The 26,236-nt window shown below is 39.6% G+C and overlaps 1 protein-coding gene across 1 annotated transcript; it reads left to right on the top strand.

The window, feature by feature from the left end:
- Positions 1–314: 314 nt before the first annotated feature.
- LOC306736885 (guanine nucleotide-binding protein G(s) subunit alpha-like) lies at positions 315–24,889 on the top strand (the record flags this gene model as incomplete). The annotated part of the gene is made up of 12 exons (XM_079218570.1): positions 315–453; positions 1,849–1,921; positions 5,778–5,832; positions 6,109–6,228; positions 9,865–9,962; positions 20,576–20,630; positions 21,318–21,391; positions 21,607–21,665; positions 21,899–22,019; positions 22,780–22,910; positions 23,224–23,291; positions 23,969–24,889. 12 exons carry the CDS (start codon positions 315–317, stop codon positions 24,113–24,115), a joined length of 1,140 nt encoding a protein of 379 aa, XP_079074696.1. The 3' UTR covers positions 24,116–24,889.
- Positions 24,890–26,236: the final 1,347 nt, after the last annotated feature.

Below are 26,236 nucleotides of genomic sequence, written 5' to 3'. Positions count from 1 at the left end.
GTGATCTCTTGTTGATACATTGTCAGTAAATAGACACATTATCCATCCATCCAAATTGTGCCAAAGCCTGGTGGAGCCCACCGTCGACTACCTAGCAGGTTTACATTTGGTTTCCTCTGGCAACATAAATGTCACCCATTTTGAGCCAGGTGTTCCTCTGCTGAGCCAGTCGAGGAATTTAGGATTGATTGACTTTTCTTCAGATCAATCCCATACCTCCTTCCTCCTCGCACACCTACCTACCTACCTGCCTGCTTACCCACCTAACAACCCACCCTACCTCCCCCTGAACCTATCACTGGGTTTTTGGGAAGATGGGCTGTCTTGGCAATAGTAAGACTGAAGACCAACGAAATGAGGAGAAGGCACAGAGGGAAGCCAACAAAAAGATAGAGAAGCAGCTCCAAAAGGACAAACAGATTTACCGTGCGACTCACCGGCTACTACTATTAGGTAGGTTTCTGTACAATTCTGTGTGTGTGCGTGTGCGTGTGCGTGTGTGAGTGATTAGGGCCCATTTTGTGCTGAATAGTTGCACCCTGCCAATAAATTACCAGTGCTTTTTTCTTTTCTTTTTAAACCTGTGGATACAAATGTAATAGCTACTGTATCAGATTGTACCTATGTTAAGAAAAGAACAAACAGGCTATAACAGTAAGGGATCAATATATATCAATATCAATGTCAGGATGTCACTACACCACCAGGTTTGACAGTGTCTTGACACAGGACAGTTGAAAAGCAGGCCTGTCTGCTGCATTCACGAGTCATTAGGGAGCGTGATTACAGACAGAAGGACAGCATTTGTGTGAAGGCAGCATGCAGAGGCTGGGAGGCCACACCAACAGGCGTTTGGCAAAGTGTGTGTGTGTGTGTGTGTGTGTGTGTATTCACCTTGAGTCAGTTGGCCTATAGGCTCCATGTTTGATGCCATGTTTCAGATATCGAGCTCACCTTTGCGTAATTGTCTTCACACCAGCTACTCTGGAAATGTATTTTCGAATCGGTCATTGAAAAAAATAATCTTACTATTTATAATTTGATGGGGCTATTTCTGGCATTATCATCCAGGCCTCTATGTCATGATACAGTCTGAACCCCAAGGCTAGTATCCTGCCAAGCCTCTCGTAGTGCGGAGAGCAAATTGGGATTACTATTAGGATTACTAGCTTCCCTCGAAAGACTGTCCTGGTCATGCTGATCTGAAATCGATCCTAGATTTGTACACTTAAACTCAGGCTCTACATTGCAGGCCTGTGGCCTAGCTCCTTGTGTCCAGGTAAGGAGATGTCATGGCCTGGCTTCTGACGTTCTAATGTGTTTTATCATTCCAGATTCATGGATAATTACATTTTCTTCATCCTTTAAAAGTATTTATCAGGGCTCAATTACATCTCACTTCTGAAAAAAAGAAAGAAAAAAGTTTTATTTTAAATACTTTTTGGGGGACTTTTCTCTTGTCTTTGCTACTTTCTAAATGAATTGAAAAGACTTCCAACAGTCAGTTTAGAGGAGAAATCTGTTTTTGGTTGATCTGCATTATGACATTATGAAGCAAGGGGCCTCAACGACACACTGTTTATTTGTGGGGGTTAAACGCCATAAAGGTTTGGGACTAGTTGGTTTTATCTTTAGCAATGTGTTGTATTTATAATCTTATTTAAAATCATAATCTGGAGAGTAACTACTTGTATACTAAGGCACCAAAATGCCTAAATCCTCACAGATCCAGTATTGAATGAGACAAGCTTTGAACCATCACCCACTAGTTTCATGGATCCTATTTTCCTTTTTTAAAGGAGCTTTGTTCAACTCTTAATGAACACTGGTTTTTCTGTCTTCTTTCAGGCGCCGGTGAATCTGGAAAAAGCACGATAGTCAAACAGATGCGAATACTGCACGTTAATGGCTTCAACGCAGAGTAAGTGTTGGTTACCTCCCTGTTTTGTTCTGTATTTCTGTTGTTCATCACACATTTCATAACTGAACCACCACAGACCGTTCTGGTGGTTTTATTTTCAGAATATAGGTGATAAACTGAACTTTAGGAGTGATTGGGTGACACTTACAGGATCAGATATGAACATATTTGTTGACCAAATACCTTGATATTGTGGTTTTGTGATGTTTTTTGGAGGACAACTGGTGCTTTTACAATATATCACATGCAAGGACTGGCCTTTTGTAATATTAGCGGCATGCAGGTTCGCTTCAGTCTGCTAGAACTGTGAAATGAGTTGGTTAGTTTGGAACTTTATTGTCAACAAGGTGGTGATTGACAAACAACAGGACAAAGCATCAAGAAAGAGCATGGCTACTGTTATAAATTATTGGGTAAAAAAAAAGTATCTCCAACTGTTTTGATATTCAATTACTCGTTTGGGTTATTTATCACCGTATATTAAATGTCTCTGGGGTTTCGGATTGTTTGTCAAACGCAGAACTTTTTATAAAGTTGTGTTAAGCTTTTTTTTCCACTATTTTGTGAGATTTTTATCGACAAAATAATTAATTTATCAATCGAGAGAATAATCAGAGGATTGATGGAAATAACACTACAACAATGATCCCATCCTCAACAATATTGTATCCCAATCTTCATGATATCCTCAACACTTAACTTATCCTTAACAACAAATTCATACGGCCAGGTCTAATACTAACCATAGTACTAACAATAACCAAGTATAAAAAAATCTAATTATTTGTGGAGCTTAAAAATTATAATGTAACTTTCCTTTTCAATCTTTTCCCTCTTATTTCGTAACGTGGCATTGACATATAATTTTACTTATTATTGGAAAGAAAACTCAAAAGGATCTTAATAACCTGGCTGGTAAACGCATATTTCTTTTTCCTGCATTCGTATTGGCATGGAGGGATAGACTCTTGTCATAGTTTAAAAAAAGAATCCAGTCTGAAGTCAAATGTTTTGGGTGTTTTTTTTGTCTTGTTTTGGAGTAAATAAAAAGTTTGCGTGACACAAGAAGAATGCTTTATCTGTTTGGGGTTTTCCTGGAAACTTTGCCCTGGGTGTTTCAAAGCCACCCTGCCTTGTGAATTTCCTAAAACTAAGTCCCAAATTGACGCAATGGAAACGATAGTGACATTTCTCTATTCTTGATCATTTGTTTCCTAGAAAGGGGTTTTGGGTTATAGGAGCATCATCATGTGCTTATTTTTGGGTTATGCCGAACAGTTGCTCCACACAGACGCTCTGGTGTCCACAGTCAAATCCTCAGTCGGCTGTCAGTCACCAGTCCCGGGGGGATTGAGGCTCTCTTTGGGCCCGGAAGGTTTCACCTGGCTGGGTTTCTCCCTCGAGCGCGGGGCGGGGTCAGTCAGCGCCAGGTGCTGGGAGGATCAGGTGGATGAGGAGAGGAGGAGACGATAGGGATTAACACAGGAAGGATGAGGGTGAGAGGAGCAGTGGTTTCTTTTCTGTTTTATAATCTTGTTGAGGTCCTCGTGGAGGAATGTAGTCTCTTATTCGTGGATTTGAATGAAATAAAGGAACGAAGAGCAGAGGCAAGCTCCCTGAAGCCACTCTTCAAGTTCAAACGTCTCCTTCCCCCGAGGAAACACTCAGATTAATGATGTTTCTTTGCCATTTTGTGAAGTAATTGAAAATTTAAAGTGGGATCACTTGTTCCTTTGACTTTGAGAATGCTCAGAACTAAACAAACACAAAGACAACTTCATCCCAGTTGCTAGAAACCAGAGAATCAAGGCCTTTTGTAATCTAAGAGCATCTCTTGTTTATTTTTATATATATATATATATATATATATATATATAGTGTAAATCGGGCCACAGGTAATAATTATTTTCATTATTGATAAATCTGCTAATCATTTTCTCAATTAATCATTTGGTTACAATGTCAAAAAGTTGCACAGAACCCAAGGTGACATCCTCCGATGTCTTGTTTTATCCGACCAGCAGTCCAAATCCCAAATCTTTTTTTCAGTTTACGATCATAAAAAGTGAAAAGAATCCAAAGATATTCACATTTGAGAAGCTGGAATCAGTGAGGTTTTGGCGATTAAATCAATTATTCATCAAAATTGTTGCCATTTAATTTTCTATCAGTCTACTTATTGATTAATCAACAACAGTTTATACCTTAACACTGCAGCAGTTTTATCACTTCAACAAGTATTTCCTTTATCTTATTATCAATTTATTCTACTCACTTTTAATGTCTGTTTCCATGTTACGGAACTTCTCTCTTGTATCCGGTAATAACGGCTAAAGCAGAGTATTAATGAATGTCATGTGTCACAATCCCAAAGAATAATATCTGACTGGAGTGTGGCTTTATTCAAATTAAGCAATGGTTTGGTTTTAAGGGTGGTATTAGCTGTGATCCAATTGTCTGTCCTGATAATGGGACTGAATTGTTATTCAGTTTCACACTATCTTTATTTTTCTGTTTGGGAAGGAAGGTTGTTTTGTTTTGGCTGAACCAATCACAAGCCTGTGACTCATCTGTCCCACTGACAGCGTTTCAACATGAAAGCTGTGCTGCCGTTAACGTTTTTCACGTCAAGAGAATAAATAATTAAGTGTAGGAGTGGCTTTTTGTGTAAGTTGAGTCAGTGAAGTGAGTGAATATCTGTAACCTTTTGGTCATTGTGATTATTGATAGTTCCTCTAAATTTTAAAATATCTTCTGAGAGCACCAAACGTCATCCCACCAAGATTGATATTGAGGTATCACCCAGTGATAATAATAGACAATTCAAACTGCTCACTAACAAACAGAGAACTGTCCTGAGGAAATATGAATACCATCTCAGGCTGAAAGCTTGTTGTCTCCGAAAAAATCCTTCGCCAGGGTTCAGTTTCGATTAGATAGACAACACATTCATCCATGCTTTTAATTTGAAATCCTTCTGCTCAACCTGAGTAATGTAGGCTGCTGTAACATCGACAAAATATAATGCACAATGCATTTAAATGTAATATGCATTGGTTAAGCTCTGCTTGGTGTTGCTCTGGTATACTGGGATATTTAGCTGGGGATCATTCAGAAGAAATCCCAGCATGCAGGGACCTGATTGTGTTAGCAGCTCTAAGGTTGTTTCATTTGGGTGATTTTAGTCCCAAATCTCACTTTCAATTGTGAAGCTTGCCTTTTGGCTGGTTTCTGAAAAGACACGCGTGACGTGAGACCTTTACTTCTGATATCGCCGAAGCCCTCAGATTGCATAAACTTAAGTGCCATGCTGTGTGTGTGTTTGTCTTTACAGCATCATGGTGGGTTAGTTAATATTGGATTCAGGAAAACACCTTAAATGTGCAGTAAAAGTTACTCAGTTACTTACTTAGTTCTGCTGTTAGTGTCAGCAAGTACACAACAGTCAGGAGTTTCACTTGGTCAGCAGAATAAAAGCATCTGTGCAACTGGAGCAGCCAAAGTACTGATGTCTGATAGAATTCACCTCCAGGCTGACAAAGACAAGTTTATGTTACACAGAAAATCAAAAACCTATTGGGACGCCGACATAAGAAACAACGCATTATTGACCTTATTTTGGAATAATCAAGCCGTTTTATTTTTTTAATACAAATATTTGTTTTGCCATGTATTTTATCCATGTTTGGGTTTACAGCTGATCATTTTTACAGCTTGTTTAGGATTTTTATTTTGATTAATATTTAAGTGGTGGATTATATTCATCGTTTAACCTTCCGGACTCTCTGTGATAATTCTGTATCCCTGTAAATGATGCTTTTGTGTACAAAAAATAACCCTTATTTGTTCTTCACAGGGAGAAAAAACAGAAAATTCACGATATTAAAAACAACATTAAAGAAGCCATAGAGGTAAGAGATTGATCTTTTGACCCATTTTCAATGATTTGTAACACTTTTCCTAGATTTAAATTATTTTTTAAGGCTTGATAAGGAAGTGTTAAATAGATTAAAACCTGGCGTTCTCAAAGTCATGGTAGATTTTTTTTATTTAAACTTAACCGCATATCTAATTGTTTTGAAAATATTGAGTAATGAACTTCTGGCAAAGCGTAACCTGAAAAATTAACATGTTGCACATTGAAATTAAGCTCTTTATGTTTTATGAAATTTGTTCCCTCCAACCAGACAATTGTGGCTGCCATGAACACGCTCACACCGCCATGCCAGATAGCCTGTCCTGCAAACCAATGCCGCATCGACTATGTCCTCAACCAAGTGATCCAGAAGGATTTTGAGTTTCCTTCGGTAAGTTGCACTTTACCTCCTCGAGATCTATTGACTCTGTGATTTCTGCACTATGTTTAAAAATTGTATTTGTACTAATAACCTCCTTCTAACGTCATCTGGAGGTCGATGTTGTATCATCAAAGCAATATCAAAATATCAAAGCATCTCATTGCCAGAGGCAGTATTTGGAAACAATTATGTATGGAACCTCACATGGCAGCCGTTATACATCTTTAAAGGTCCACCTGGTGTGTTCGCGCAGTGATTCAGCAATTAGCAGGTGTGCTTCCGCTTGGGAGGCTGTCAATTGAATGAGCTTCTCACCTGAGAGATCCGCACAGCTTATTAACACTAATTGTGTGTAATAACCCTCAATGTGTGTAGAGGGACCTGTCCTCCAGAAACACAGAGGCTCAGAGGGATTCCCCCCCGAGCTACAGTCTGTCAAAAATGGATAAACCAATTTTGATGAAATGGTTTGATTGAGCTGAAACAATCTGTCAAATAGTTGATTAGTTGATTGATAGCAGGTGATTGATTATTACCATTTAAGTAATTTTCAAGCAGAATTCTCAAAAAAATATGAAGCTTTGTTGCTTTTCTTGGTTTTATACCAATGTTTATATTTTTGAGTTTTTGACTGCTGGTCAAACAAAACAAGACTTTTTGTAAATGTCATATTCTGCATTTGGAAATTGGGATAAATTGATAGTGGAAATGTATGTTTAGTTTAATGTTTTTGCTATATTTCAGTATTTAAATAAAATTACATAACTAGTAGTCCAAATCCAAATATATCAAACTAATTTTAAAATCTAAACAAGTTTAAATGTTTTAAAACAAATACCTTGTCTTATTTACTGGGAAATGTGTGTAACATGCAAAGTACATCTAGATTATTTAATTTTATATGATGGTACAAAGGAAGTGCATTTGCAGATTTTTCCCAAATTTCAAGAGTGATCTGTAGCTTTAAGTTATCAGTGGAACAAACATTTAAAAAACAGTTGGGAAGTTGTCAAACTACGTACAATTATTAATCCAACTTTGAAGCTATGCAACTAGTAATTAAATAGCTATTTGTTAAATTGCATTTGATCTGTCTTCTAATATGGAACAATTGCATACAAAAGCAGAAGAACGCCGTGTCCTCACTGTTTTTTCCGGCACGAGAGCCTCAGTGTTCAAACTGGCCGTTGTTTCTAGCAGCAGTGAGTGTATTTGTGTGTAAGCAAAAGGAAGACTCCTGTCATTGTCTCTGTTACTTCGTGGTAAATGTATTATGTGAGTCTATTTCACATCACTAGACTTCAACTGAAAAGGGAAAAACAAGCACTCATGCTTCGATCTGATACGGAGGTTTTCATGTGGGGGGTTAAAGCAACGTTACAGCTGTTATTTTAAATGTTGAACTCGGCACGTTGATAGCCTGTTTCCTAAGGTGACGTTTCAGGAAGCGTCAGTTCCCCGAAGCAAAAGGTTCGGCTTTCAGCCCGTTGAAGTGAATATGTGGTTGTTCAGGAAAGAGATTACATAGAAAACTATTTAATAGGCTCAGCCTCTCCTCCATCTCCTCTACCCTCCTTCTCAGCCCGCTCCAACTCACCTGGCCTGAGGGCCTACTGGAAACCAGTTGGACTGGTTGACTCTGCCTTCAGCAGAGGAGGAAGAGCGGGAGGGGAAATAAGCACACGGCCTGGATTAAATCTCCAACTTCTTGATTTGATTTTGAGCCTCGTTTGTAATCAGTGATCCTTTTAACTATTATTCATAAAAAATAAATGTCCTAAACAATTTTAAATAATGAAATGGATCACGCCTTAATAAAGAAATGGTACCGAGGTTATTTGCCACGACCGATTGCTGCAATGCCCATAACTCCGGAGCGTCCTTGCTCTTAGTACAGTCAAGTTATTCAATTTTATTTACTGTAAATACTTAAAAATCACAAATTTACATTTCAGGTTTTTACAGTTTTCACAAAATACAGCACCCTCTGTTCTTAAAAATCTTCAATTTGCAACCAACAAAGCATGTTGTTGCTCATTAAAAGCACTTTAGCCCGTTTTTTTTTTTCCAGGATAATTTATTTGAGTCTGTTACTTACTAGTTTTAACTAGAATCTGACTGAAAAAAGAGCAAAGGACAACAAAGGGAACACAAATACGATTTTTATTTTGTTTCTAACAGTTAAACTTAACTTTTATGCAAAGCAATCTGTCTGCAATTTAACTCTGTTTACCTCTTGTACATTTTAGCCCAAATTACCTTTGAGATGAAAATGAATCAGTACTTGCTCATGTTTGACAGTTTTGTATTGTGGTGAGAAAACAACACTGCTGGTTTGAAACGGATCTCGTCTTATCGACCTCAGCCATCACATCTATTTTTTCCCAAAACGTATTCGGCAGTAACATGTCGGCCACTGCAAAACCTGCCTGCTCTCAGTGACATCACATGTCTTTTAAGGCCATACAGTGTGACTCTATGGCTCATAAAGGCGTATTTGTGCTTGGCCGCGTCGTAAGTGACCCGCTGCAGATCGCAGTGAAGAGATAGGCCCCTGTGTAGTGACAGCCGAGCCTTGTCTCCGTACAAAGCTCTCTCCGTTTCTCCATGAACTCGCTAAACTGTTCTGCTTCCTGCCTCGCTCATCTGCTGCTCCTCTCCAAGCCGGCCTTTTATTACAAACTAAGCCAGCGAGTATCACTGCCTCCTTCCATCTGTCCTTCAACGTTTTCACCCACCAAGACTTCGACGGGAAATACGGCCTCAAGCCAGCAACATGGATGTCGTCCAAAGAGACCAACTTGTTCCTACATTAGCATCTACCAATGTGTGAAGTCAGTGTAGTTTAGGTCTGACTATGAACAATGAATGATTTCTCCCCTCTTTTCTTTTATCCTCTTTAAGGTTGCAACTAACAATTATTTTCCTCATCAAATTATCTGCTTTATTGTTTTCTTTATACAGATTTTTCTCCATGAAATATCAGAAAGGCAAATGCCTGTTATGAGCTCCAACAGCTCAAGGTCACACATTCAGATATGTTTTTATTATACCAAAAGTACAAAAGACAAAAATATTCCATTTACTGTCCTGTAAGACAAATAAAAGTCCCAAATATTGACATTTAAGCAGGAAATGTTTGGCTTTTTTCTTGGAAAAAAAAAAGACAGAAGATTATCTATTTCTCAAAATAGTTGCTGATTTAAGTTTAGGTTGATCGACGATTAAACCCACAAGAAGATTTTAATTCTTCTCGCTCGGGGCTGTAGGCGAGTTGCTTAGTTAATTCGCAAACATTGTGTAAATAAGCAAAAAAGCATTTTTCTTTTTTTTTCAAGCAATTTACGTGACATTGTGCCAAGTGTTTTATTAGTTTCTGTAATGTCTGAGGTCCGGAACAGGGGGTCGACTCTGAAACAGCTCTTCTTCTTTTCTCATCTCTTCTCTGTAAAAACGACGGAGAAACAAAATATGAATAGTAAGAATTGCTAAATAGGATTTCTTGTTTTTACTGATACACACATATCAGCTTTTTTTTTTTAATATCATGTCTGTATTCAAGGGATCTTAAAACGAGAATCCGACTCGCAGTTATTTCTAGTTATGGTATGTTGTTGATCCAGACCCTTCTTTCTTTCTTTCCAGGAGTTTTATGACCATGCAAAGAGCCTCTGGCAGGAAGAGGGTGTGCGGGCCTGCTGGGAAAGGTCCAACGAATATCAACTCATCGACTGCGCACAGTAGTAAGGCCCCGTTCCTTTTTTCCACCTTCACACATACAATTAAACATGCATATATTTCTAAGCGCAGGCCGACTCTAAAACGGACTTCCTTTTTCTCTCTGTGACTCTTCAGCTCACACACACATCTAATCCCACTGTGGGGTTGTTTGGTCATTTCGGCATGTGCTTACTGTGAGGGCAAAGTGTCGAGCTTCATGAGGTGACAAGGAATGCTGCGCTACCTACTCGTGTGGGTCTGTTCCAGTGCGTTACAGCATGGAGAATAAGCTGCAGTGTCCACGTTCGTTGTAACGCACAAACACGTCATTGGACGGGCGACTATGACATTCAAGGCATTCATCTTGCACCTACATCAGGTCTTGATTGCAGATTGTTCTGCTATGTGTTGAGCAATGACAATGCACTGTAATGTGACGGTAATTAAATAATGTTTCTATTAGGTTGCAGTAACGTCGAGTCAGCAGTTCTGCCAAACAACTAAAGACACTGACCTGCTGGTGTGTCTGTCTTTGGTCGGTGACAGCGATTTGGTCCTAGCTATACTGACTCTTGTCAATTTCGGTGTTTTGTGTTTCAAAATGATTTGTCACAAAGGCCGAGGCGTGTTATTTATTCGTATTATACGTGTTTTATGTTACATCTTTAAAACAAACTATTAGCGATAGCTATTAAATAAATGTAGTGGAATACAATTTGAATACAAATGTGCCAGAGTTATTAAGTAGGAGTAAATGGAAACACTCAGACAGACATCCAGGTACTTGTCCTTTACCTGTGTCCTCGTCACTTAATTAAGCTGCATGCATGACATGTGTTCAGTCGCTTAAGTGTGCGGTACTGCATGTTGTTTTTTGGTGTCACTAGAGGCTCTCAGGTAAATGATCCACACAAAACCCTCCTACCTTCCTTTTGAAATGTGATTGTGGAGAGAGAGCGAAGGACAGAACGATTGAAAAGAAAAACAATTATAGATACAGATTGAAATAGAAAGAGGGCTTCCCTGCATTGCAGGATCTCTCCTTCTCCTCCTCTCCTTCTCCTCCTCCTCTCCGTCTCCTCTCCTCTCCCAGCAGCCCCAGTGTTATGGATCAGATGCTGGGCTGGGTGGCCAGACCGGAAGTGCTCCCCTCCCCCCTCTGTGTGCTTATGTAAACGGAGAAGCAGAGAAAGAGAGAGGGGAGAGCTATTTTTAACCCTGGCAGGCGGCAGAAGGAGAAAGAATGAGCGAGTGTGTTTGGAGAGGGACAACTTCAGCATTATTGATGAAGGTTGTTTGCATTAAATCAAAATGTCAACCTTGGATCAGTGTGGGAAAAGTCAGGACCAACCTGTACACCCCCGCTTTACAAAAACAACAACAAAACAACACAAATGATATCATCTGATTCATGATAAAAAATAAAAAGGAAAAAGAAGTTGACGGGCAGTGATGCTTAGCTGTCTCTGTCCGATGAGAAGAAAGTCGCTGAAGGTGGCTGTGTTTTTGCTCTGTCATGCTCCTCCTATATGATGTGTTTTTGATGTTTTTTAATCAACGCTTCCTGACACTTTATATGGTCACAAAGTTTGTTTGCAAGGATGTTGTCATCCTTGATTACATGTGGACGTTCAGCTGTAGTCATTTTGCAGATAAATTCCAAACAATGTCCCCGAACAGGACGGAGGCAGTTTGTTTTGCCTCAGGAGATGAGGCCTGTTTGTCAGGTTTCTGCTGCTTCGTCCATCCTGAGATCATATAAATATTCCCTCTGATCGTAAATCTCTTCATTTCTGAAAGTCGTACTGCTAGTTCCAACTTCCTGGACTCTTGTTGTCACCCTGAGGTTGCCAGGCAACCAGCGGAGGGCTTCAGGAAGTCACAGCATCCGACCAAAATCTAGTCTGGCACATAACCTTCCATAAAATACAAAACTAACCCTTGTTTTGTTAATTAAAGAATGAGACAAACGGGATATGATGTGTTAATTTGTGAGCTATGCTAACCAGCTGCTAGCTGTTGCTCCACATTCTCTGTACATTCATGTGTGCAGATCATCCTGTTTGCCTGTGAGATGCTCTTGACAATATAAAGACAAAGTATTTGTTTGATATGCAGCGCATCCGTTTGATATTCAAGGTGCCAGAGAATTTTTCTCATTTGATAATATGAAGAAGAACTTCTTGTCATGATTTGGTGGCCTCATTAGCATATTTAATGGCCTTCTAGTAGATAACTGGTCAGCCTTACTTGGATTTATTAAGACTTAAGGCTATATTCAGTAATTTTATAACAAAATGTATAGTGCCTCAAGGTATACAGTATCACTAAACTCTATTGCCCAACTGTACTGATGATTAATCATGAAGAAATGTATGAAGCAAAATTGCCAAACATTCATTGGTTCCAGCTTCTCAAATAGGATAATTTGCTGTGTTTGTTTTGTTTGGACCCAAACCCCAAATACATAAATCAAGTAAATAAAACAGTGCTAAAAAATAAGTGCTATTAATCAATCTATATTGTTCTGGTGCGAGTAGCTGACTGTTGGAAATATAAAGATGTCTGTCTTCTCTCGAATAAAATGGAACTCGGTGCTTGTGGTGTTCAAAGCACCAAAAATACATTTGGGAAAAAAACTCAATGTCTCTTCTCAGAAATCATGACCCAGTTACTTCAGATAATCCACAGACTTGGTGGTGAACAGTTTCATAGGAGCTATTGACAACCTTATCACTTTTGAGAAAAAAAGATTTGAGAGCAATTTTCTCGTTTGTAAGTAAAAATGTATAAACTGAGAATACATTATTTGTTAGTTTTGCTTCTGAAACTAGAATTGTTGGCTGCAAAAAAAATGCTCTCAAAAAATATATATAAAAAAAAAAAAAGAAAACCTACCAGTTGCGTTTGGACGTAGTGGGAGCACTTTTTTATTGGGGGCATAGGTTTTTGATTTACAGCCAAAAATTCTAGTTTCACAAACAAAACTAACAAATAATTTGTTCTCAATTAATATATGTTTACTCACAAACGTGAAATTTGCTCTTTTTTTGTTTGCATAATAAGGACACAAATATACCTTCATACAGAGGGAGGTGTGAATCCACTCCACGGAGCGAGATGTAAACAATCTAGATTGATAAACAGCTCCACGGGCGCCAAGTGATTGTTTAAAGTGGGGGTGCATAATTAGTGGCAGACATGTGGAGGTGTGGAAGGGAACTTTTTCAGTTCATGAACACATGTTAGTGCCATTTCTCGCAATGTAGAGTCTTCAATCATGACCGGTGAAGCTGCTCTTTCACTATGAAGATCCGTTTATATTGCACTCTATATTACAGTGTTTCCCACTGGGTTGTGTGAGACGGTGGTGGACGGACCTTGAACGGTCTCGGGTAGTCGGGGTCATGATTCCCCGTGAGAAGATTATGTACATACTGTATTAAAGTTAACTGTATCAATCTGGTGCACTTCTCGAGCAAAATAAAGAGATTTTGATCTCTGTAGAATATTGTGCTCTAGAAAACTTTTAAGAAAGAAAGATTTGACACGGCAAAAAAAAGTTTTGGGAGTTTCGGCCGATACAGAGTTATGATCCGATTGTGTTTATTCAATTAGCCGTTTGACTGGGATCATTCTGTCATGTGTGAGGCAATATCAGGCCTGACTTAAACATGGCTGACCTCATTTTGTAAGCGAACACTTTCATTAGGTAGTTGGTAAGTTGGTTGGTTGGTTGGTTAGTTGCTTTCCTGACTCAGCTCTTCTACTCTTACTTGGTTTAAGTCACTGCATCTCCCGAACGGGACAACGGTCGTTTTTCATCCCAACAATGTTGAAACAGAGCAGGTTTATTGGTAACGAGAGCAGCAAGTTAGTGGATGGAAGTTAGTTAATTGTCACCGATAGCGATCCAGCGGTTTTAGTCTGACTCTGACCGATATGAGCATCTTTATTGGTGCATCGCTATTGTATGATCAACAAGTAGTGATGCAAAAACATACGTTTGCCCCATTGCTCAGTCGTTTGAGAATACAGGTAGAGGAAAGATATGTAGTTTATTTGTTTTGGGGTGAATTGTCGCTTTAAAGACCTCAACATGGGCTCTGGAAACAATGTATAATCTGCTCTATTTTGTGTCATTTTAGTCAATGGTTATTTGACAATACAAATAACCATTAGTTTTTGGTTGGGAACTAACTCAACATTAGGAAATGAGCTGTGGCTTTTCTCTGAAGATTTAAGACTTTTAAACCAACTTTATCAGAATTAGTAGATTAATGCATAAAGGAGGCAGAAATGCCACTAACCAGGTGTTTATAGAAGTTTGAGAATTGTGTATCTTGTAGGAGAGGAACGTGACTGAACGTTCCCATATGTTCAATAACTGTGTCTGTTTGTGTCGCTGGCTGGGATACCAGCAATTATCCATCAATTCTCTACAATCTTATCCCAGCGATAATATACCGCCATGTGCCGACGTCCCCCTGATTCACTTCTCCGGCCTCGTCCCTCTTCTTTCTCCCCACTTTCTTCTTCCTCCTATTCTCTCTCTCACTCGCTCTTGCTCTCTCTCTCTCTCTCTCTCTCTCTCCCTCTTTGTGTGTGTGTGTGAAGTGTAGTTGTGTTTCTGCAGAGACAGAAAATGGCTTGGATTGAGTCTCTGACTCATCGCAAGGATGTATGGAGTGGGGGGGGGGGAAGAGTATTAGAGATGGGCCAAGAAAAACAGATTATTTTTTGTTTTTGTCGGGGGGGTTGTAGTTTCTATATTTAGTGTGGTGTGATTCTGAGTATGTTTAGATGTGTTTAAAGCAGCAGATGTTAAACGTGCTGTCATGTGAGTCTGGTTCGCTTCTGAAGTGTTAAAGGTGAGCGAGACGTCTTCTCCTGAATGTATTCAGTGAGGTTGCCGCTCTCCTTGTTCAGCTGCTGTTTAACAGGCCAATGTTCCCAGTATGCCAGTATAGCTTTTCTGTTCTTTTTCTCTTTTTCTTTGCTCTTGTGCGTGTGTGTTTTTTTTTTTTTGTTGTTGTTGAATATTTAGTTTCATAATATCAGTCTGTCTGTCTCTTTGTATCTCTCCGTTTTATTCAGTTGTCCTTTCTTTCCAACATTTGTCTTAGTAAAGTAATATTTTTTTTAATTTGTCTTTTTTCCTTCTTTAGATATATTCTTCCCTTCTCGTTTCCTAACTTGTTTCTTTTTGTTTGTTTTCTGATCTGTTTGTTGGGTTCTTTCTTTCTTTCCGTCTCTTTTTGTTTCTTTTTCATATGTTCGTCTTTCTTTCTGACTTTTCTTTCACTAAGTATATTTCTCACTTTTAATTTGTTTTTTTCCCTTCCTTTTGTTAACTTCTTTAATTAGTCATTTTTGTTCTTTGTTTTTTTTGTTTGTTCTTTGTTCCTTGTTTTTCTTGCACTTCTACCTTCTCTCTCTTTCTCTCTCTCTAACCCACTTCATTCTCTGCATTTCTCTCTCTGTTTGTCTTTGTTCTCTCCCCCTCTTCTATCAGTCTTTCTTTCCCTTCTCTCTCTTCTACCCGTCATTCTTTATTTCCTTCTTCTTCTCCTCTTTCCCCGTCTGTCTGTCTCTCTCTGTCTCCCTCTTTCTGGCCTCACTCCAGTCGCACAAGATTTGGAGCCGATTGTCTATTTATAGCGCCTGTGGTTCTGTCGCCATGACAACCAAGCTGGAGGCCAGGGCGCCAGGGAGCTATTTTTGGAGCAGCGCTCTAATGTCAGACACAGCCTCCTCTCTCTCTCTCTTTCTCTCTTACTGGATGTGTGTTTGATTAGGGATCGGCTGGTGAAGCCTTTGGTTTGGTCGGCTCGCCATGTGAAGCGTTAACGTACAAAGAAACAGAAAAGCCCCAGAAGGCATCGCTCTGCTCGGTGGGCCGTGCGAGATCTTTCCCCCCTTTTTTGATGAAGCGCCGAGACCATTTTCTGATTTATATGAATTGGTGTTTCAGAGACTTGTGAAGCTTCAGGTTTCTATTGTGAAGAGTCTGATTTCAGTGTAAAATGTTATTGAAGTGTTTGCACAGCTTAAAACGAATATTTGCTTTGAATTTCCAAGCTGTGCAATTTAGCTTGAATACTTCATGATAACGAAAAGTTTGATGAACTTCTTAATGAGAAAGATTTAGTTTAAGTACATTTTTTCTGTTTTGGCACTTAATGTCTTAACACGGGTTATATGAAATGTATGTATTATGTGCCCATATTTGAACTCCATATTAAGTATACTTTTACATAATTATTAGTCACATTATTAAACAATGTAGTTGTTTATTTGTGACTCATCACAGATATATCTAAAGAGAGTCTGTATTTTCTGTTGCTATTTTTTTTTTAACCCTCCTACCTGTTGCTAAGTTTTATGTTTGTTACGTTTAATAATTGCACTTTTTATGCTCAGCTTTTTAGACAATTTTATTTTCAGTTTGAGAGAAGTATTACATTTGCTTTCTTCGCTAATGAACAAGCCTTAATTTGAGATGATTTTAGCTTCTTCTTTTTTCAATGGACATGAATTGAATATGAAAATAAGTTGCTCGTTGAACTTTTTAAAATCTGGGAGACACGTGGAATTTGGCAGCTGTGTAAAGAGGCACTTGTTAGGTGTGTGTGCGTGTGCGTGCGTGTGCGTGTGCATGCGTGCCAGCCAAACAACCGAGTTTCTCAGATGCAGGGCAAATGTTCCCAGATGTTCTTTGTATGTATCATAACAAACGCTGTCAAAAAAACTCTTGATATATTCACATGAGGTGAATATTAAATTACGAAATCAGTACCTTTCATGTTATCTTATTCATTAAGCTAATAATTCAGCCCATTTCCAGTGCAGCTGTGTGCGTGGAGGCCAGACGAGTCAGCGCTGTTGTGCGGCTCAGAGTAGCCTAATCCTGTGTAGAGCCAAAGATGTATACTAGCTCATCATCTGGGTTATCCTTTGTTTTAATACTGCCACTTTAACAAGATGAATTCATGCATTATGGGATGGAGGGTTATCAGCTTTGTTGTACGCTGCTGTTGATGCCTCTGAAATCCTTCCTGCATGAAAAGAATCTCTGTTTTGATTGAGTGTCGATTGTTGAGGAAAAACATTATCAATGTCAAAGCCATTTGGATTTTGAGTGTCCGAAGGCTGTATAGTTTAAACATGTTGCTTGTGGGAGTACGAGAAATCATTTGAGAACTGTCTATTTAAGGAAGAAGCTTTAGATATTAAATTAATAAAAAGTACATTTTGTTGCCTCTTAAATTTTGAAAATGATATGTCAGAATTGTGAATTACGTTTATTTAAAACATCTAATCTAAACTGGTGTTTTATTTAATTAAAGTGTCCCGGATCATCTAAAGAAATAAAACATAAAAATAAAATAATACAGATATAAGTACATAGATAATGTGTTCATTTTGGTTTGCCCTACATTAAACCCAACACAATTGTTGAACCTGCAAAAAACAGTGTCTGTATAAAGTGAAAAGCACGCGAAAAAGATAAGAATATACATTATCTTTTCTTGTAAATACTGGAGTTATTTTCACTCACCAGACAAGAGTCCTGTGTGTGTATATCCAGAGTTTAACTCGGCCTGTCTGCCACCCCAGAATAACCCTGGCAGGTTACACCGCAGACCTCTCTGTTACTGGGGCAGCCACTATTATTTAGTTCAACTTACTAGGCATGGTTATTATTGGCGCTGCTCCTATTAATAGGGGAGAACTGCTAAAAATTGAGCAGTGTGTTTGCCCTGGGCGTGTCGCCACCTCAGACCAGAGCTGTAGATAAACAGGAGTTTGGCCTCTGCAGATGTCGATGGCAGCCATGTTAAGTCATCATTAAAGCTTTTAAGATTTCGCTATATTCAGGTTATTTATCTGTTTGGGAGCTGGATGAAGTTTGCGGGGTCTGGGGTGCATCCGGGAGGGCAGGAAGAGGCTGAAGAGTGGTCCACCGAGGACTCTGCGGTGTGGGAACAGCTGAGCCACTCGGCCTCTGCAGAGAGCCGATGGTACCAGACTGCTCGGCTGCTTAATTGCCTCTGTGTGTGTTTTTATATGAATATCTGTCGGTGTGCATTTGTGCAGAAATATGCACGTGGGCGTCTCTTTGTTTCCCCAAACTGTTTGTCCTCTTCTGTTTCTCTTTCAGTCTCATACTGACGCTTTCTTCTTCCTGACTCGGTGTCTTTTTATGTTTTCCTTCGTCCAGCGCTGTAGCTTCCGCAGACCCGGCCCCCTGTTCCTCTCAGTGTTACCTGCAGCCCTCCTGTCACATTTCACCCCGGCCTGCCACATTCCTAGTTATCTCAGAGGGGGTTGCATACCTTTTGGTCCTGAGAGGCAGCTACGAGCAAGCGTCTGGGCAGACGATCAATCACAGCAGACGGCCGTGCAAGAATCAAACGGGGTGGGAGAGTCGTACTTTTGTCTACTTTAGCAGGCTTACAGGAAATTAAGCGCTGCCCTGACGCATCGTGTCTCGTTGTCAGCTTAGTCTTCAGCTGACCATGTAAACATTCCTGTCCTGTGTCCTTTTCTGTGCACATTGTCGCAACATTCATTTTTTTTCTGATATTGATACGGGTGGTCTGTATTTCAACTGAGGTGACACACCTCTGCTGTAAGACATTGCAGGAAACCTTTCTTTAAAAATAAAGCAGTGTATTGCATGCAGCTCCATTGCTACTGTTTGCATAATATCTACCTGTTGTGAACCAAAGAGTGCTTGACCCTTTTTATATGTTTTTTGAGGCCTGAATATGTTTGATATCTAGAAATTCACAAGCAAATATTAAAGGCAATTGAAAAAATAGTGTTTTGCAAAAGTACGATGTTGCTTTCTGCTTTCCTATTATTTTAATTGTGTTGCAACCCAAAGAGAGTTTGTTTGCTCTGGTTGTTGTTTGCTCTGGTTGTTTAACAAGTGCTTCTTAAATTTACCAATCAGAGAAGGGAATTGTTAACTCTGTAAAGCAAGTAAATAAATAAGTGTCAAATATATTTTCACTTGACTGTCTACTGGAGATTATGTTCTTGTTTCTCTCCAAACTGACTCGAGATAGCACTCTTTTGATCATGGTACTACTGAAAATGTAGGCAGGCAGGTAGTTTACATATAACAATAATACATTTTTTATGATTAATGCTATATGTCTTAATGCTGTATTTTGCAAATGTGTTATCTAATTGTATTGTAGTTTTGGGTTCAAATGGAAAAAGTTGGGCACTGCAAGCAAACTTAATTCAGGGTCTTTGCCGGTGCTTTTCTCTGTAAACGTAAAAAAAAAAAAAATGTAAACGGGAGGCAATCAATGATCGAACAATTCTAGCGACTTAAATGCAACCGGATGATATTAGGTCTATAAGACTATTCATGAATGCCTTGTGGGTGCTTCTGTAGAGGATTCTTTCCCTGCTGACGTGTTGCTTCACCCTTCAGAGGATTGTTGTGGGGAAAGCAGCAGTGCTCGTGTCTGATCGATGCAGGCTTGTGGGAAACGTATGAGTGTTGCCGCTTAAGCTCAAAGATAATCACCAAATACCGCTCAGTGCAGCCTCAGCTCAGCCCACTCCTCTTTCCATCTTCCTGCATCACGTTTCTTCTGTACATCTGAGCGTTCTGTCAGGACAACAAGGACATTTAAAACTCTGTCTCACTTCTCACATTTTGTCCATGAGGAGGGATGTTTAGTCAGTTGTATTAACACAGACGCTTCTTCCTCAGCGTGGGATACATGAAAGGAATGTTGTTGAATTTCCTTGACAGATGCTCGTGTGAAAGTATCTTTCTTTTGGCTTGTTTTGAGTGCTGACTTGTAGCCGCAGACACCTCCAGCAGGTGACCCTGATACAGTCATGGTGAAAGCATCAGGGCAGCTCACTCACTTTGAAAAGCAGCAGTTATGTAGGGCAGTTCATCGGAACAATTAACATTCATTTGGGTAGGCGCTCTGCGAATCTGATGCCACCGTAGGCCTGCATTCCCGCCCACGGCCATGCGCGCGCACACACACACACACACACACACACACACACACACACACACACACACACACACACACACACACACACACACACACACACACACACACACACACACACACACACACACACACACACACACACACACACACACACACACACACACACACACACACACACACACACACACACACACACACACACACACACACACCTCTCCTCCTGTGCAAGTATTACTACAGCAGCTCCATTGACTAGGCTCCTCTGGTCTGACAGAGCAAACGGCTGCTGGTGACTCAGACTGATCTCACAGTGAATTAAAAAAAATGCCCCCTGGTGGCCGCTCATGGACTGCCGTCCTCCATCTTTCTTTTGCTCGCACTAATGCACTGGGATGTTCCGGTGTGTGTGTGTGTGTGTTGGGAAGGCTATACTGTTCTCACTATGTACATTAACACAGCATAATAAGTTAGTCTGTATGGTAGGATTTAAAACAAATACCCTTTGTGGTTGTATCCACAAGTGATAAATGTATTACAAAGTTGCATTCGGCCAGTGGAAATATTGATATGTTTTATTATATTATTATGTGCCCAACAGCGGAGATCTAACCGGCTGTGTTTTTCTGTCCCTTTTGCAGCTTCCTAGACCGGATCGATGTGGTCAGGCAGAACGACTACACACCCACTGATCAGGTGAGACACACAAACCCTTGCAGTGTCATATTAAAGCACTCTCTGCCTGCATCTGTGCTCTGTAGTGCTAAAAAAGTCAGTCAATTAATAATGTACTTGATTTACAGAAAATTAAACGTCAACCATAAATTATTGTTTCATTAATTTATCAAGAAAAAGTTTTCCACATAAGACATTTATTTGACATGGCACAGCACGAAGAGCACAGATGTAGTACAATTAATGATGGCTGAACTCTATTTAGCTGCTTCAGTTTCATTTTCCGAATATTGATCATGTTGGTTCACGGTCACACTGGGACAAGTATCAATAATCAGAAAATGTCTTAATGTCTGTGTCCTAAATCACTACCTCACTCACTCACTACTCATATAACAGACACTAAGTAGTTTACTTTATGGCGAGAAGTTAAACAAGACTTCAACGTCCTCTTGTGTCACGACTGACAAACAGTCGCACATCTGTGATAATACGAGGGGCGGGCATTGCTAGCAGGAATAATTGCTATAATTTAAAAGAGTACGTACAAGTAATAGAGTACAAGTCTCGTCCGAAATACCTTGTTATCCCCTCTTTGGACAATCTTATGCCCATGTTCCTGACATCTCTCCTCTACATATCCTCTGCCTGTATCCTTTCCTGTATTTATCATGAAATATCTAACGCTGTTCTGTGTCTGTTCTTCAGGACCTGTTGAGGTGCAGAGTACTGACTTCTGGGATCTTTGAGACACGATTTCAAATAGACAAAGTCAATTTCCAGTGAGTTACTGCCAAGTTAATTTATGTCATTGTCGGGTGGGAAAGTATTGGCTATAAAAGGAGATGTGTGATTGAATAATAAACCTTGTGAATTGTTTATTCCCCACTTTTTAAAAAACTTTTATTTGATTGAGAATAATACATCGCTGTCATGTGATTCCCGTTTCACTTTCTTTACAATGCAAACTAAACTTTAAACTTCCTCTGTCTCACAGTATGTTCGATGTTGGAGGTCAGAGGGATGAACGTCGAAAATGGATCCAGTGTTTTAACGGTAGGATTTTTGCAGCTTGAACTGCTTTATTGTAGTGGTGAAACTATTTATAAATTACTTAAAGGTAATCAATGACTCGTTCTTTTTTTAATTTTTTTTATTTGTGTCTAGTTTTACCAGATTCATGTCTTTGTGTGTTTCTAAATCTGAAGCTAATCAGGAGTGTCGGGTAGTTGAACTCGTCCTGTTGTGTGTTAATCGTAGCCTTTGATGTTTTGGTGTGTGTGACACAGATGTGACAGCCATCATCTTTGTGGTGGCGAGTAGCAGCTACAACATGGTGATCAGAGAAGACAATCAGACCAACAGACTACAGGAAGCCCTCAACCTTTTCAAGAACATTTGGAACAACAGGTGCGAATCGTAGAAACTAATACTGTGATGGAGAAATAATTACTTTTGACAGACAGTTTGTTTTTTATGGGGTAGTTGATGCTAGTTTTTTACACACTTTTGGTGGTTAGTGGATTTTCTGATGTCAATATGAAGACGAGCATGTGGCACTCCCACACAGCAGGTGATGAGCAACGCTGAAGTCTTCATACACACTGCCACCGTTAAGATATTGTTCTGGTAATGTAGTACCAGGACAGTATTTATTAGTCAACCTGTACAAAAGTAGTAAGTTATACTGTTTACTGCATCTCAAAAAAATGTCAGTGCAGTTTCTGCTTTCAGACACTAATAAAGAAATGCATTTTTATATTAAAACTGAAACGCCTCTTATTGGTGTTAGAAGTGTCATGGGACATGTGTTTTTGGCCATACCGTGCCTTTTTTATATCATCTTTTTCCTCTATTCCTCTTTTTAAACCATTTTAATTATATGTTGTGTTTTTGTAACATAGTAAAGAGTATTTAATACCTTGTTGTCTTGAAACTGGATCCATTCTTTTTCTCTACAACTGAGATCTTCTCATGGCAGTTCCTGCCCATTGGAGCATATGGAGCATGTTTATGGCGGGAGCTCTTGTCCTTCAGCCAGAGCCTATTGAAACACAATGCCACTGTAATAGTGGGGACTCTCCAGCAACGGACCTGTCATGTTTGTTGGGTCCCAAACAAAAGTCCAAAGAAATCTGGCACTGAACTGTGTCTTCATTTCCCTCCTCAGGTGGCTACGGACCATTTCGGTAATCCTCTTCCTGAACAAACAGGACCTGCTTGCTGAGAAGGTGTTGGCAGGGAAATCCAAAATTGAGGACTATTTCCCGGAGTTTGCACGCTACACTACACCTGATGATGGTGAGAGGTTGACGCGGATATAATAAATAACACACATTTTTCTGTGCTTATAACTGACACATTCAAATGTGCCACGTTGCGTCAGAATACAACAATCTAGTTAAAAATACGCTCAGTATTAAACAACGCATAGTTCCAATAAGTATAATATAATAGCTGACTGCTCTACAAAAACAGATGCGGTTTCATGAAGTAATCACCATCCTTGCTAGCTTTACCAGTTGTAGCTCCTGTTGAGCAGGAAGAACAATGTGTTTTAATGACATAGTGCAAAAATTACTTTATTGTGACCAGATTTCTTCCTCTTCAACAGCAATACCAGAGCCAGGTGAGGATCCCCGAGTCACGAGGGCAAAATACTTCATTCGGGATGAGTTTCTGGTATGTACAAAGCTCCAGTTTGACCATTTTCATCATTTATGTTTCATATTATCTTTATCATTTTACCAGTTTGGTTCACAGAACAGTGTAGGTAACATAAGGTAAAGACCAAATCTGACAGTTTGCTGTTGAGTTGTATTCGTTTCATCCTCGTTTTAACATGATTTACGTGGATGCGGTTCTACTCTATTCTATTCCTCTGTTTGACTTTTTCAAAAAAGGATTTTCTCCTTACTTTTCAGGTAAGATGAGTTGGAAGACAAACATTTTTTTAAATCAGAGTTGACAATGGAAGAGAAGATGTTAGGTCTACTGTCTGCATCGTTTCCAAAACTATATGAAACGTGTTGTTTCCAAGAAATCTAATTTAATCTCTTTATCAATATGTTTTCCATTATTCATATATACCGTCTTCCATCCACAACGGAGTCATTTTATCCATATTTTACTTCATAATGTGTTTCATTTTTAAGTAAATTTCCATCTACTATATCACTGATTGATAAAACTGTATAACTCAGATTCATGAACTGAATGTTATTTTGACCGAAGCAGCAACAACGGCAGTTGGACAGAAAGTCCAATGTAAAAAAGATATCAGTTTTATACAAACAGTTCTTCGGTTCTCCTCGGACGTGCCTAACACTAACCTCGCTGTACTTTTGTGTCTTCTTCAGAGGATCAGTACAGCCAGCGGGGACGGGCGGCATTACTGTTACCCCCACTTCACCTGCGCGGTGGACACAGAAAACATCCGCCGCGTCTTCAGTGACTGTCGCGACATCATACAGAGGATGCACCTACGGCAGTACGAGCTCTTGTGATGGGCAGCGGCGTCCGGCTTACTTATCGACCTACCAACCTACTTATCACTCCCCCCCACACACACACACACACACACACACACACTTCATCCAACTTCACCAAACAGCCGAGCCCTCCCCGCCATCCTGTTACAACTCTACTTCTCCCGGTTCAGAAAATCAGAACAGTGGAAAGACTTTTTTTTTCTTTTTCTTTTTTCAAGGAAACACAGTTAACGATACACCAATGTTTTCATCAACCATCAGCCAGGACTGACTGCTGTACTCGGCTACATTTTGAGCCAGGAAAGAGGGTCAAGACTGGAATCCCTCAGTGCAGACTATCCCTCCTTTCAGCTCTCTGTCTCTCGCTCAGATATATTCACACACACACTACAGCCATTCAGAGCGCTTAGATCGGTTTTAATGTCTCATATCACACACACACACATACACACACACACGGACCCTGTTTAAAACTAAGTCCTCCTGCTTGGAACAGTTGTTAGAGGCTGAATTAAATCATGTATTCTGAGAGAGGAGTTTATTCACTGTGCGCTGAAGACTGACGTCTTAGGAGTGGGCGGAGAAGAAGCGAACAATGGACATGGAGGGTGGCAAACTGATACCGAGGAGAGCTGTGAGCCTTTTTATTGCCCGAACAGACGGACTAATGGACTAACGGCTGCCGGTGGATGTAAGCGTGACTCGATCATAAGACCACGCGGCTCACATGACCTGCTCTTCAAGAAACCAATTGAGGAGGGACAGCAATTTCTGGAATGAAAAAATAAATAAAAAATACCATACAATGCATAAATTCATGCATACCAGTGAACTTCATGCAGTGCAAAAAATTCAAGCTAAACACATATATATATATATATATATATATATATATATATATATATATATATATATATATATATATATATATATATATATATATTTCTTCTGTAATAACACAAATCAACTTTAAGGTTTTTGTTAGTTTTTACCCCATGTTGTGTGTGTGATCTGCCTCTGTGCACCCCCCTACCCACACACACACATACATATACATATATATATATATATATATATATATATATATATATATATATATATATATACACACACACACACACACCCTTGCCGCCCCTGTCCCTGCTGCTATTTGACAACTACTCAACATATGGAAAATAAGGTTTTATTTAATGAGGAAAACACAACACAAAAATGAAAGCATGAAGGAAAAGAAATGAGTTATCACAACTGGATGCATTTTTACCTGGAACACACACACACACACTCACGTTCCAGCCCTCCTCAGTCCCCCACCCCCTCTCTTTCCACACGACGTCCTCCCCCTCACCTTTCGTCTAACTCTCTCACCTCTCCCAGTCCCACTTCCTGTCCACCTCCTGGCTTTAAGTACGTCTGTCTTTATTTTACTGCTGGACTATTATTCTTGTACAGACTGTAAAATGTATTATTTTGTACAACTTTATTGAAGAAGAAAAAAAATAACTTGTAGAAGATCCCTGTGCCTTGATCACGACTGTACGTGTAAAAAAAAATGAGCTAATATGTAAGTTATGTTTCACTGCGCTGTACAGCTGGACGGGTCGGTCCCACCTCGTCCGTGCTGACTCACCCCTCCGCTGGAGGCGTGGGGGAGGGGTATCGGATCGGGCGGAGGCCTTTCGTCTGTGGCTTTAAGTACGTCTGTCTGCTTAGTTCCCCCCCACACACACATTTGTTTGTCCCTTGATTTATTTGTTTTGCTTTGACTCGCCTCTGGTTTATATACTAGGATTTTGGGGGGGGAATTATGATGAAAAAAAAAAAAGATAATAAGACACACCACCTTAATGCTGTGTAGTAAAAGAGACTGAACCCTAACGCGATTTAATATATATAAAATATATTTCAGATTTTATATTTTATATATATGTACTGTACACTTATATCTATCTCCCTTGTGAGCTGTCCCCCAGGTTTCCTTTTGCTTTCTGTCAGTTACCTCTGCATACATTTTCAGAAGGTGGCGTTTCTGGGTGCAATGGGATGGGTATTAATTTGTTTTTTGTTTTTTTTATTTTAGCTTTAACTCTTTTTGAAGAAGAGGGAAATCCAGTTGCAAAACATTGCTTGTTTCTA

This window comes from Taurulus bubalis (genome assembly GCF_910589615.1).
Source record: "Taurulus bubalis genome assembly, chromosome: 5".
NCBI lineage: Eukaryota > Metazoa > Chordata > Actinopteri > Perciformes > Cottidae > Taurulus > Taurulus bubalis.
Note: the sequence above shows the minus strand (reverse complement) of the source record. Positions and strands in the feature narration are given on the sequence as shown.